This window comes from Branchiostoma floridae, chromosome 4 (assembly GCF_000003815.2).
Source record: "Branchiostoma floridae strain S238N-H82 chromosome 4, Bfl_VNyyK, whole genome shotgun sequence".
NCBI classification, from domain to species: Eukaryota; Metazoa; Chordata; class Leptocardii; order Amphioxiformes; family Branchiostomatidae; genus Branchiostoma; species Branchiostoma floridae.
In genome coordinates, this window is record NC_049982.1 from 31,950,176 (window position 1) to 31,963,393 (window position 13,218).

Consider the following 13,218-nt stretch of genomic DNA (forward strand, 5'->3'; position numbering starts at 1 on the left):
CACAGCAAGATCTGCTTGGAGATTACATAGGAAAGCCTGCCGAGCCTTGACTTTTTTGGGTGGACAGTGGAGTCACATACCTTCCAGTTAGAATGTTTATTCAGCCTTCTTGCTATTGAAGTAAAACACTGCTTGTCCCTAAGGATAAATGTATCTAACACAAAATTAAAGTATGACATTGAAGGACAAAAAAAATAAAAAAAAGATAATCTCTACTTACTGACCCTATTCTTTAGGACTGAAACAGGAAACACGGCCCGTGGTAGTATGTAGGCTGGCTTTGTGACACACTTTCTTTTCTTTCGTCATTTCTATTACGCCCGCGCATTCTATTAATTGGTTAAAAAGATTCTGACAACAAAAGAATAAAGTTTAACATTTATTCATCTCTTGCCTTTTGTTAGCAACATTTTGTGTTACCTTGTCCACGTGCAAGAGGTCATGCAGGGTTCATTATCATAGATTTATTCACTCAGGCGATCACACGAGCCTCTCTTATAAGTGACAGGGACAGTTTTGGGGCAAAAAATACACAAGACCCTCTGATGATCTCAAAATTGGCCTACCTTCCAGCGATCGTGAAGTACGTCCGAAGAACGTACATGATGTGACGGGTATAAGCAATGACTGAGGCACACATATTGTACTTACTGCGTCCCTTGCGGCCCCCTCTGACCGTAAAACACTCGGCGATTCTCCCTAGTTCGCCCTGTTCTCCGCAGCCAAAAGTGTAAAGGTCTCCGTCCTCAGTCAGACAGGCCACATGGCTCTCACCGCTGGAGATCTTCAGTACTCGTGCTGAGAGGGGGATCTCTACTGGTCTGGGCTGGACCTTACCGTCACTGGTCAAGCCAAACTGACCATTGTTGTCCTGTTGGGAGAAAAGTTACCGTTTTTCACCAGTTTCGTGTATGTGTTAGACAAGCCGGAACAAGCGGCTCACACCGCTGGAGATCGTAAATTTACAACATATAGAACATGACCATTATTTTTTGGCAAAAGATTGGGGTCTGTATTACTGAGTTACCTGGTAATAGTAATAAGTAACGTTAAACTAAAGGGCACAACCCGCCATACGTGAAATTTGTAACCTTATGTTTTTTTTTTGAGGCCACGTCCGTCACGTATTTCTCAAAACGTGGGGAACTGCTGGCAAGAGCAGGGAGGGAATACGGCAACACGGCAACACAATGTTTTGCCTGCACGTAAAGTCCTATGGCGTGTCTGTGTACTTAAGTACCTACGAGTTCGTACGGAGGCGGTACTTACCACTTACGGATCCCAAAAGATTGTCCACGTTTTGGCACATAGACAGCACGTATTTACACGTACGGCGGGTTGTGCCCTTAGCTTTACAACAATACTCTGAGCCTGTGACCCTTCTTGTCTACAAACGTAGCATCAGAGAATCACACACAAACACACTATCCAGTTTATCGTCTGTTGTTTCCCATCACGCGAGGGTTAGCAAGCTTGGACGGCAACTCTGCATTGTGTATTTCGGGCATGACTGAAACACAGACAAGCAAGCAACAAGAACATCTTTCGTACTGACTTGTTTCCCTTTGCGCAACTTAACAAAAAGGATTTTGAATCTCTTTTAGGTAAAATATCCCCTTTAAGTACATTCTTTACCCATGTTATACAAGCATGGTTGAAGTACCAACTTAGGCCACCTGAGGGGGCGGTTGAGGTGAAGCAGCAGCTTCTGCATCTAAATTCAAATATAACTATCAGTGGTAAGCCTTTCTTTTCACAGGTATTTCTTAGTAGGGGGGTCATATTTGTAAACGACATGTTAGACGCAGAAAACAACTTCTTATCATGTGTTAATTTTGCTACAAAATTTGGAGTAGTGTGTCCTGAATTCAAATATAATCAACTTATGTCTGCTATTCCCCCGTTGTGGAAGGCTAAGCTGAAATTGAATTCTCCAAGTTTGGGTGTCTGTCTTCCTGTATGTAGAAACATAGGCTGGCTTTGTAACTGTAATATTAATAAGTGTCTGTATCAATTCTCCATGAACGAAGCCAGTCTATGGGGCTCATCTGAAAGAATTAAACTTTCTTGGGAAGAATATTTTGACACCCCACTACCATGGCAAAATATATATAGTTTACCTTATAAACTTTCGATTGATTCATATACTCGAATATTTCAATATAAACGTTAACTATTATTTAAATTTTTACCTTGCAATAAAATATTATATTTATGGGGTTTGATAGACTCCCCATTATGTAGCCTCTGTAACAAGGAAGACGAAACTGTCGTCCACCTTTTTTGGGACTGTTGTGTAACTTCAAATTTTTGGCGTCAGGTGGACGAATGGTTTTTCAATATAAATGATACTCATTTGCATATTAATGCTCTCAGTATAATGTTCGGTATCTCTAGTGATCGTTGCCCGGTTCTGTCGAATCTTATCCTCCTTTTAGGCAAAATATTTGTCTTTAAAAATCGTAAGCATTCTTTAAATTTGTCTGCTTTCATATCCTTTGTTTCATATTTTCATAAATTAGAAAAAAACATAGCAATTCGGCAAGGCAAACTGCTTAAACACAGGGGGAAGTGGGGAAACTTAAATAACGTATTTTCTGTCAGCACTATGTATAGTGATATTGTTGCATGAATATGGGCAAAGGGGTTTTTGCTTTTATTTCGTGGTTTTTACATGTGCTTTGTTAAAGTATTTGTAGCTACCATGCTTTCTTTTTGTTGTTTGTTTTGCAAAAAGTAATAAAGAATGATTGAAAAAAAAAAAAAAAAAGCAACAAGAATGAGTAACTAAAGCTAAGGGCACAACCCACCATATGTGCAAATACGTGCCAAAACGTGGGCAATCTTTTCAGATCCGTAAGTGGTAAGTACCGCCTCCGTACGAACTCGTAGGGAATCCGACAGATTTTGGAGCTCGCAGACACGCCGTAGAACTTAACGTGCAGGCAAAACTTTGTGTGCCATCGGGCTGCGGATTCACCCCCCGTACGTGCCAGTACGGGCGACGCGCCTACCCTGTACAGCCTGAACGTTTTAAGAAATACGTGGCAGACGTGGCCTCCCAAAGAAACGTACAGACAAACTGCACGTACGGCGGTTTGTTGATTACAGTAAAACTGACCCTGAATGTTCCCCAGCACCAAACCCTGCCGTCTGTGGTGAGTGCGATGGTGTGGGAGTCTCCAGCGCCCAGCTGTGCGATCTTGCTGCTAAGTTCCACCTTTCCTGGGACGGTTTCGGTTCCAATCTCCGAGGTGTCTCTTCCCAGCGCTCCCTCGTCGTTACACCCCCAGGACCAGACCTGAAAACAAGACACAATTAGACCACACAGGGTTAAACTTAAGTCTCAAAGCAGACCCTATGGTGCCTTAGAGATAGTATCAAATCTGGCAAAGGAGTATATATAGCTGGCAAAGGAGTATACTAAGCCGGCCAAAGGAAGTCAAAACGGGCTTTGATACTTCAATCTCTAAGGCACCGTAAGGTTGGACAAGTTTTCAAAAATTCACTTGTCTTACCGGGTAAGTACATAAAAAATTTACTTGCCCGAAGCAACTTTTCACTTGCCCGAAATTCAAATGACATTTTTCTATGGTTTTTCCATTTCCATTGATGGAATTCTTGTATTGGCTCTATTTTTCTGTGTTGTCCAATGCTTGATGCCATGGCTGTGAAAAGCAGAAAGTATATCAGAATGTCACTCAATGGAAAAAATCTAACTTGCCCGATTGGACAGTGGGTAGGTCATGTACTTGCCCGGTCATATGTGTGTGTGTGTGTGTGTGTCTGTGTGATTGTGTGTGTGTGTGTGTGTGTCTGTGTGTGTGCGTGTGTGTGTCTGTGTGAGTGTGTGATTGTCTGAGTGTGTCTGTGTGTGTGTCAGTGTCTGTGTGTGTGTGTCTGTGTGTGTGTGTCTGTGCGTGTGTGTGTCTGTGCGTGTGTGTGTGTCTGTGTGTGTGTGCGTGTGTGATCTTCACTTGCCTGGACAATAGGGCTAGTGGACTTGTCCAACTCTGCCACATGAAACATCTACCTTGCTATGAAAAATAATCAAAATCCATCTACGACTCTATGACATGGGTTACTCTCTTAATGATCCTAATAAAATAAACTCTCAATCGCCTAGACTGTCTTGAACTCTAGAAAAGCGGCTAAGGTTGAGGAGAAAGTAATTTTCAAGGTTAAAAAATAAGACTTACCTCTCCTTTGACAGTGAGCACTACAGTGTGCATGCCCCCCGCACACACATCAATGACTTTGTCCTGGATAGCCACCAGCCCAGGCTTTTTCCTCTCCATGACGTCCTGTCCTAAACCAAGCTGTCCCGTATCGCCCTGACCAAGGACCAGGACAACGCCTTCGACTGTACGACAGGAAGGCTGGACTCCTGAAACAGAGAGAAGTTAGGCCATCAATGTTGGTTTGATTATGGATGTCCTGAAAAAACATTTTGCAAGGTTTGCGTGCGTTTAAGTTATTTTCTAGTTATTAGAATGCGCTGAAGGCAGTCAGTCGTTATACCCCCCTCACATGTACAGAAAATTGATCGGACGACGAGTCTGCGAGCTCTAAATTACAAGGAGGCATGACCCTCAGACAATGTAGTGTAAAATGTTGCCATTAGGGGTACCAGTACAAAACCACGGCAGTGGGAGTCGAAATTACGACACATAGCAGATTTATTTGTAGCGAAATGGACCATTGTTTTGAGTATTGTCCATTCACAAGTTTTCACATACTGAATCCGGTCCAGGTTCAGGTCCGGACCTGGACCTCAGATCCTCTGGACCTGAACCGGACCTGGACCTGAATTTTCTGTACCGGTACCCACCCCCAGTTTCCATTGTAAGGGTACCCATGAGGGGACTTACTTTAACCCTGTTAACACCACAGGAATTTTTGGTCAAGTTGGAGTGGTATATCATAATTTTTCGTATTTGATTACACATTTTCAACAAGTTAATGATAGCAAAGTACCACTACACAAGTTGAAAAGTAGTGTAGTGGTCCTCATTTTAGCGTGGTGGTCGCATATTACAGTATAGTGGTCCGTTACGCTAAAAATGCACTAGCTGGAACCCTATTAGTAGTAAAGTTATAGTCACCCAGTTTACGTTGCACTTGTGGCTCTGTGACATCAGAGGCTTTGGGCCATGCACGTCTGGACTTTGTCTTGATGACGTCATCAGCAGTGGAGTCCGCTGCTCTCTTACGAGTCTTGAATAGGGCCATATCCTGATAAGGAAATTGAATTATTACTGAAAATGCATTTAAGTTTGCGAGGATTTAATTTCGGTAGCGGGAAAATGGAGTGTTCGCTGTGGTTTAAGTTTGCGGTAGCACCAGGGAAAAATGTTCGCGGAGATTTTAAGTTCGCGGTAAATTGGCATCGCAAAAACCGCGAACATAAAACCCCGCAAACACTTCGTTTTCTGCATTTACAGTATCATAAGGCCTATGAAAAAATGTTGTGTTTCCTCAAGGAGCTTGGTTTCCTGGTTCACCTATGAAACAAGTGCTTCTGAAAAAAAGCTGTGTCTTGGCTTGTAGTAGGTATATCGTCAGGAAAAAGTACATCGGTGCTTCGCCAGCGCTCAGCAAACATGAGAATTACATCAAAATAAGCAGAGACAAGATATGGTCGTATGGAGAGATTCACAAAATTTGCAAATGAGGCATGTCCACGAATATAAAAATGAATAAGTTTAGTGATACTTTTTGTCATACATTATGCAATTTTTTTCGAGAGAATCAGTTTCTCCTCGTGTAATTATGTGATATAGATGTTGTATGGGCATTTTAAGAAAAGTTAGAATGACATATAATCAGAGACACAAATGCATTATGTATTACATGTCTGGTCGTTCATTCAAATATCCCTGAACGGCGGAAAAATGCAGAACTATAACAGATAGTCCCAAATGTTCTGGTCAAAAGACAAAAGTATTGTTTACTAGTACTTTAATGCATGTAAAAATAAAATAAAAAAAGAAAGTTGAAAAAAAATCTCCAGTCCACGGACTTGAACCCGGATTGTTCGATTAAGACACGTAAACTCTACCACTGAGCTAGTAGTGGCTTGTTTGAAGAGGTATACAAATGTATGAACCTGTAACTATCTGGCTGCTTCGCACGCAGAAAATGCATTGCAAAAAACAATTATCGCTTGCAGCAGTACTAGGGTTAGCATTTAAAATGTAAATAGTGACCCGCCAATATTATCTATTGCTACTTTTTGTGTAATGCTTTGAGCTCACGAAGCTCGCGTTCTACTGAACTCAGGTTAGTGTTTTGCTGCGGTCGTTTCGATGACGTCATTATCTCAAAACGTTTCAATGATGTCTTTGCCTACTTATATATTCACATACAATGCATTAGCCTGATTAGGCATTTATTTCATCTTTTTGAATAGCTAATGCAAAACTGTTATGTGAGATAATTCAATTAATTAATAATTTTTATATCTCACACTAATGGATCTGAAATATCGCCATACGAGCGTTTCGTTTCATTCATTTGATGTAACCAGATGTTAAGAGGCTTTCAGTACCGACCACAACTGGTAACAACTGCGTATAATGGAGGTTAAATCTTGAGTGGGATGTACTGTTGTTCGCCTAAGCGGTAAGACCAGTCTACGAGAGAGAGAATTGGGAAGGGCCTTTGGAAGGGCTGGGTTAACTTTGAACCATTAAACCATTGAAGGAAGAAACGGAGCACAGTGTCTTGGCGCCAGATGGCGCCAAGACAAAAATAGGATAGGTAGGGATTATCTTTTTTTCTTGTATTTTCTTTAGGCTAGCCAAAACTCTAGCGATACATATATTACAATACAGTTGAACAGAAATGCATGAGGACACTTGTCTTTCAATGTCAAACTTTAATTTTGTGCATAATAGATACATTTATCCTTCATTAGATAGGACAAGCAGCGTTTTACTTCAATAGGAAGCAGGCTGAATAAAAAAAATCCGGGAAGCTAACACGACTTATATTTTCCTGGGCCTTATCATTATAAAGAGAGGCCGCTTACCGAAAGATTGTTGTTTTTTTGTTTGATAATAATGATTTAGTCAGAAACAGTAGCATCTTATTGTTATCTAACTAGTTATTGTTGCATCCTCAGCTGGCACATTCAAAGTCAACAGCAAATACTTAAATATACAGCAAGGGATTGAAAGCTTTATTGGAATTAGATAATCATTAGACAAAGCAGACGCACCATTACCAGTTAAAAAGAAAAGCTTCGGCACTTGTGCTAAACCTATTTTGCTATGGATCTGAAATATGGGGGTCATTCAAAAGTCCTAAATTTTGTCCTATTGAAACAGTGCATTTGAAATTTTGTAAATACTCACTTAATGTTCCGAAAACTGCATCTAACCTAATGCTGTACGTGCTGAATTAGGGAGGTATCCTATCCAACTGGAGGCCTCTCTAAACGCCATCAAATATCTCATTAGAATTCAACAGAACGTGCCAGCTGAGAGTCTGCAGGCAGACGCTATTTTATGTCAGGTAAATCTAGACTCATCAGGTACTAAATGTTGGGCATCTGGTGTTCGCAAAACTTTGGAGGAGTGTGGCTTTTGTTTGGCAAGCCCCTCAATCAACAGATTCAAACATATCCCACCTTATTCTGCAATCAACCAGCGTCTGAAGGATACTTATTTCCAGAATTTCCTAATTAACTTCATAATGATAATAAAGGTTTTGAAGTGCGGAAAACAAACTCCGAACGTACAGACTACTCAAGTCCACATACAATGAAGAGCAGGGGTTATCGGAAAAATGCAGAACAGGTCGGACCGGTTTTTCCGTCCCCAAACCGGACCGGGTAATCCGCGGTCCGGACTGGACCGGTTTTTCCGATAACCCTGAAGAGCAGTATTGTCCATGCAGGGCAATGACCCTAATTGACGGCTGCGCAGAAGGTCCCCGGTGAGTCCCCACAGGATTGATTTTTAAAAGTATCAGAAGATGTGTTTTTCTTTGGAAATGTTGGCATCTTGGAGCTGTATTCTACAGGTAAGGGTTGTAGGTTTTTTATTATGTCGAAAAAAACAGACTTTCAAGCCTGTTTTGGGTGCCTGGACACTAGAAAGAAGTTTGTTATGTAGCTGTCATTGTAGTGCCAGATAGGGTCAAAGGTCACCGAGTTGCGTTTGGATGCAAATCACATGTGTTCCAGTGGTCAGAAAGTTCCGAAAAGTTGAGAATGGACATTTTAGAAGCCGGGCTACCCTCTCAATGTTAGTTTTTCGAGAACGAAACGTCAGGTAGGTGACTTTTGACAGCTTCTATTTGCCATTAAATGCATTATAAGGATAGGGAAGACATGATTGGTGGTCACTGCTCTGCCATGTTCGGCAGGGTATTCAAGTTCAAAATTAGCAGGTGTTAAGACACTTCAAGTGATGCGGGAAGGGTTGTCAAGCATTGTCACAAGTTTCAAAGACTTCACGGAGACCCTACTCCAAGGATTGGTCCCCAGGGAGCACAGGTGTCAGGAGGGATGTGGTAAGGTTTGTGGCTTTGGTTAGACTTCATACTGTTTAGCAAAAAGTGGCACAAACAGGGGAAAATGGTAAAATCTGCTCACCCTGTCATAAGGGGACTACTCTCCATCAGTTTAGACACCAAAATTTGTATCTTAATGCTGTTAGACCACACTTTGGAGCAGATGATGAGAGTGCATAGAATGAGGGGGGGGGGGGGGGTAGGTGTGTCCTTTGGGGCTTATATATCCTTGGGGGCCAATATGTTCCCAAAAATTGGTTATATGGGCAAAAGAAAGGCTTTACCTGACTCAACTGACTGAAATTTATTGAGAAATTCTGCCATTTTAGTGGTTTTGGGCCTGATTTCTTACTTTCTGTACCTTTTATGGATAATGTAATATGCACTCTCATAAAATGCTTCAAAGTCTAACCTGGCAGCTTTTCAATACAACTTTAGGTGTGTAAATGGTGGGAGAATACTTTCCTTATGCTAGAAGGATCAGCTTTTAACTTTCTCTTCAGTTTGTGTCACTTTTTGGTCAATGCTATGGAGCCTATCAAATGCCTCAAACCACTGCCAAAGCCCTGAGGAAAGTCCTCTGACACCTGCCATGAGATCTATTCCCCTGGGAGCATTCTTGGTCAGAAAGCTTTGAAACTTGGGATAATGTTTGAAAACTCTTACCCGCATCATGCGAAATGAATGAAACTTGTCAATTCTCAAGTTCGGGCCCCTACAAGGGCAATGACCCTAATTGACGGCTGCGCAGAAGGTCCCCGGTGAGTCCCCACAGGATTGATTTTTAAAAGTATCAGAAGATGTGTTTTTCTTTGGAAATGTTGGCATCTTGGAGCTGTATTCTACAGGTAAGGGTTGTAGGTTTTTTATTATGTCGAAAAAAACAGACTTTCAAGCCTGTTTTGGGTGCCTGGACACTAGAAAGAAGTTTGTTATGTAGCTGTCATTGTAGTGCCAGATAGGGTCAAAGGTCACCGAGTTGCGTTTGGATGCAAATCACATGTGTTCCAGTGGTCAGAAAGTTCCGAAAAGTTGAGAATGGACATTTTAGAAGCCGGGCTACCCTCTCAATGTTAGTTTTTCGAGAACGAAACGTCAGGTAGGTGACTTTTGACAGCTTCTATTTGCCATTAAATGCATTATAAGGATAGGGAAGACATGATTGGTGGTCACTGCTCTGCAAGACTATTGTCAATGCAGAAATGTTCGCGGTGGTTAAATGTTCGCGATTTTCGCGGTGACCACTTCACCGCGAATTTAAAACCACCGAGAACATGTTTCCATGGCAGTAAGAGACAGTACAGTCAAACCTGTATTAGCGGCCACCTTTGCATACCGGCCACCTGGCCATAGTGGCCACTTTTTGTCGGTCCCTAGATCCCTTGGATTCGTAATGATCAAGAAATAGGCTTAGCGGTCACCTTCCCAACGCGGCCACGGCCGGCCACACGATTTCCGGTCCCGCAGACACAGAAACACTGCCGATTACGGCCATACGGACGGCTGATCTACGGCCCGGCACGCATTCGGTCATATAGCAGCCGTATCGTCACCCAACGCCGGATTTAAAACCTCTTATTTTCAAAACAAAACTGCCCTACCGCCGACAAACGAGGTCATATAAGGTCAACAGACGACACCACTATTACGGAGGTAAATTATGGCAAAGTTACGTTCTAATACACTATCGTTGAGGGTGATTTACATTACAAAAACATTCTAAATAAATTGTTACACAGATAGAATTAAATGAACTTCAGACTATGGTGGATTGTATTCTTACTTTTATTAAGAGGTATTAAAGTCTAAAATGACAAGCTCTACTTGTGAGGACTACATTAGCATATTGGTGGAATCTGACGTGTGAACGCGAGCGGGAACACACGGATGGCGAAGTATCAAAGGATACAAGCCGATTCAAGGATCAAAGAAATATGACGATACCGGTCTCTTCAGACAATATCAACTGTAGAACATTTAAAACTTTTATTTAGCTTTAGTTTCTTAATACATATATTGTAACAATCATTGCAGTACATGTACAGTGCTACACATAAAAGCTCCTTGATTATGTGAATAAAGATCAATTGTTACTAAAACCATGTGTAACTTTTTGCTTGTGGTCAATTAATCAGCATTTTCTCTATAGCGGCCACCTCTCTATAGCGCCAATTTTGACCAGTCCCTTGAGTGGCCGCTATAGACAGGTTTGACTGTACATGGTGCTTCCGCGAACTTAAAACCACCGCGGAAAGTCTTTTTTCCCGCTACCGCGAAATTAAATCCCCGCGAACTTAAATACATTTACAGTATTTGAAAATTACAGAACTACCATCGCTAAACTAAGAATCAGTTGCCACAAACTGCGAATTGAATCAGGAAGGTCGCACTCCTCTAGAACAAAAAGCCTGCCAATTTTGTACTTCAAACATGGTAGAAGATGAAGTGCACTTCAATGTTGATTGTAATATGTATGTAAATGGTAGAACTACTCTATTTAATTACATAGGAAGTAGATTCCGTTATTTTAGGCACATGAGTAACACTGGCAAGTTTACTGAGTATATTTCTCATGCGTTTTGACAAACCGACAATAGCTAAACCTATATAGTCCTACATTTTCACCATTACCAAGAAGCGAGAAGAAGCCGAACTTCTGTGACTAGATTTCTGATACAGTCAAACCTGCCCAAGCGACCACCTCTTCTTAGTGACCACTTGGCGATTATGACCGCTTTTTCTCGGTCCCGAAAATTTTCCCCATTGACGTAAACATTAAGCGACCTCTTTACAACGACCACCTGGCAAAAGCGACCGCAACCGCCAAAAATTGGGACCAAATCCCTGCCCATAGCGACCGCGTCATTTTCAACCTTGAGGTGTCATCGATTTTCAATGATAGCTAGCGCGAATTCGGCCAGTTTGCGTCGAATTTTGACTATCATCACGATGTTGTGTTCAAAATAGAGATGGTGGCCGATGCACGTGCTTGTGCTTGTGCTTGCTATTTGCCATTAAACAAAACGGAAACCATTTGAACTATACATCGGGCATGTTGTGAATCGATATTCTTCTAACCGACCACCTGACCAAATCGACCGCTTGGGCAGGATTGACTGTACTTCACTACGATTTAGTGTATGTATGAACCTGGCTAACTTACCATGGGCAGAGATATCATTGCCATCTGGTCTTGGAGACTCAGCCCTGTCCTCACCCCTAGGTCGTCATGCTGCAGGAACACAGAAATGCTTGTCAGAATCTAAGCGTAGATTGTCGACAGAGTTCACATTCTTTTGCCGTGTGCAGAAACTCCATAAACAACAGTAAGGCAACAGCAAGTAAATTTTATGGATGACGTCCTAGGGCATGATACAAAAATGCAGCAAATGACCTGGAAGAAAACTGTAACGAGGGAAGGGAAGGAGCGAAACAGACTGAACAGAAGAGAATAGAAATGTGTGGTGGCCCGCATCAGCATCAGCTGAGCTATGTAGCGAAAAAGAAAGAAGAAGAATAACTAATCTCCAAGCAGATCGGCCGGGCTTGTTTGGTACCTTTTTCTGTGTGTCTGCATCTCTTTTCTGTCTATCTGCATCTTTTGTACTAATGCACAACTTTTTGGCGACGCCTCAGGGGCGAGTCTAGCAATATATTGTGCGTCCGTTTTAACAAGAATTCCCAAAATTTTGTAGGCATCTGTGGAATTTTTCCACGCATGCGTAGTTGCATCATGCTTGTTTCAGTTGGAATAGAAATAAAGCCCACAGGCAACACTCTTGTCTTGAGGCGTAAAAAACGTGCGTCCGTATAGCGTCATTTATAGTATTGCCCGGACCAAGTCCACCCTAGCCTTCCAGACGTCTCTGTCTCCCATACCGAGATGTAGACATGCAGATGTAGACAAGCCCACAAAACTTCGTCAGGTACTCCCTCCCACTAGTGAATGTACTTATTTGATGGAGGTCACAGTAATGTATGTTTACTTACGGCCATTGCTAGCATCACCATCACGTTTATAGACTGTGGGGCCAATTGCGCCATTCCTGTTGATGCCCTCGCTGTCTTCATGAAATACTAAAGGTACGACAATTTACATTCAGTTTGATGTTGCTTGTGAAAACAAAACGCATCATTTAAGCTCATTCAACCTTGTTTCGGATGATATTTCAATGGACCCGTATAAAGAACAATAAAGCACTGAATGCCATTACACGTGAAGAGGTAGACAGAAGATGTGTAAAAATGACACCGTAGAAGTCGACCCACCTTTACCTGGTCCATTGAAAGACCAACCCCGACCGCCTCCTCTACCAAAGCTGACAGCCTTGGGCAGTCAGGGTTGGTCTTCATTAGACCTCTTGTCCACAGCTCTCTGAGCTTTTTCCACTGCTTGTCTGTAATCATGATGATCGCTGAGTCTACTAGAGGCAAAAATAGAAGGTTCACACCACATTAAGACGCATAAAAATTCCTGTGTTTGAAATATTTCTATCAATGTCACAGAAAATAACAATTGACTATCGCTAGGTCTCCGTTATCCTTAAGGTAACCTATATCTGTATGTTGTATTTAGAAACAGGGTATTTCGGGATATCAAATAGAAGTATGGTGGTTTATAATAATCTCAAAATATTGCAGTTTGAAGCCACCGTCCATTGACATGATATCCCCTAATAACCTGTTTCTAAACACCCC

General features: G+C 41.9%; 1 protein-coding gene across 4 annotated transcripts in view; it reads right to left on the reverse strand.

The window, feature by feature from the left end:
• LOC118414946 (regulator of chromosome condensation-like) overlaps nucleotides 1-13,218 on the reverse strand; it is a 21,167-nt gene that overhangs the window by 6,033 nt on the left and 1,916 nt on the right. For 2 of the 4 annotated variants that reach the window (XM_035819284.1, XM_035819283.1), the window contains exons 2-8: nucleotides 12,790-12,941; nucleotides 12,511-12,597; nucleotides 11,684-11,752; nucleotides 5,106-5,235; nucleotides 4,200-4,387; nucleotides 3,122-3,301; nucleotides 652-871 (exon numbers count right to left, since the gene is read on the reverse strand). In XM_035819284.1, coding sequence (XP_035675177.1) covers nucleotides 652-871; nucleotides 3,122-3,301; nucleotides 4,200-4,387; nucleotides 5,106-5,235; nucleotides 11,684-11,752; nucleotides 12,511-12,597; nucleotides 12,790-12,927 — 1,012 coding nt within the window. In that variant the 5' untranslated portion in view covers nucleotides 12,928-12,941. Of the gene's footprint in view, nucleotides 1-651; nucleotides 872-3,121; nucleotides 3,302-4,199; nucleotides 4,388-5,105; nucleotides 5,236-9,941; nucleotides 10,112-11,683; nucleotides 11,753-12,510; nucleotides 12,598-12,789; nucleotides 12,945-13,218 lie in introns of those variants that run through there. The other 2 variants (XM_035819286.1, XM_035819285.1) reach the window with 2 other exon arrangements.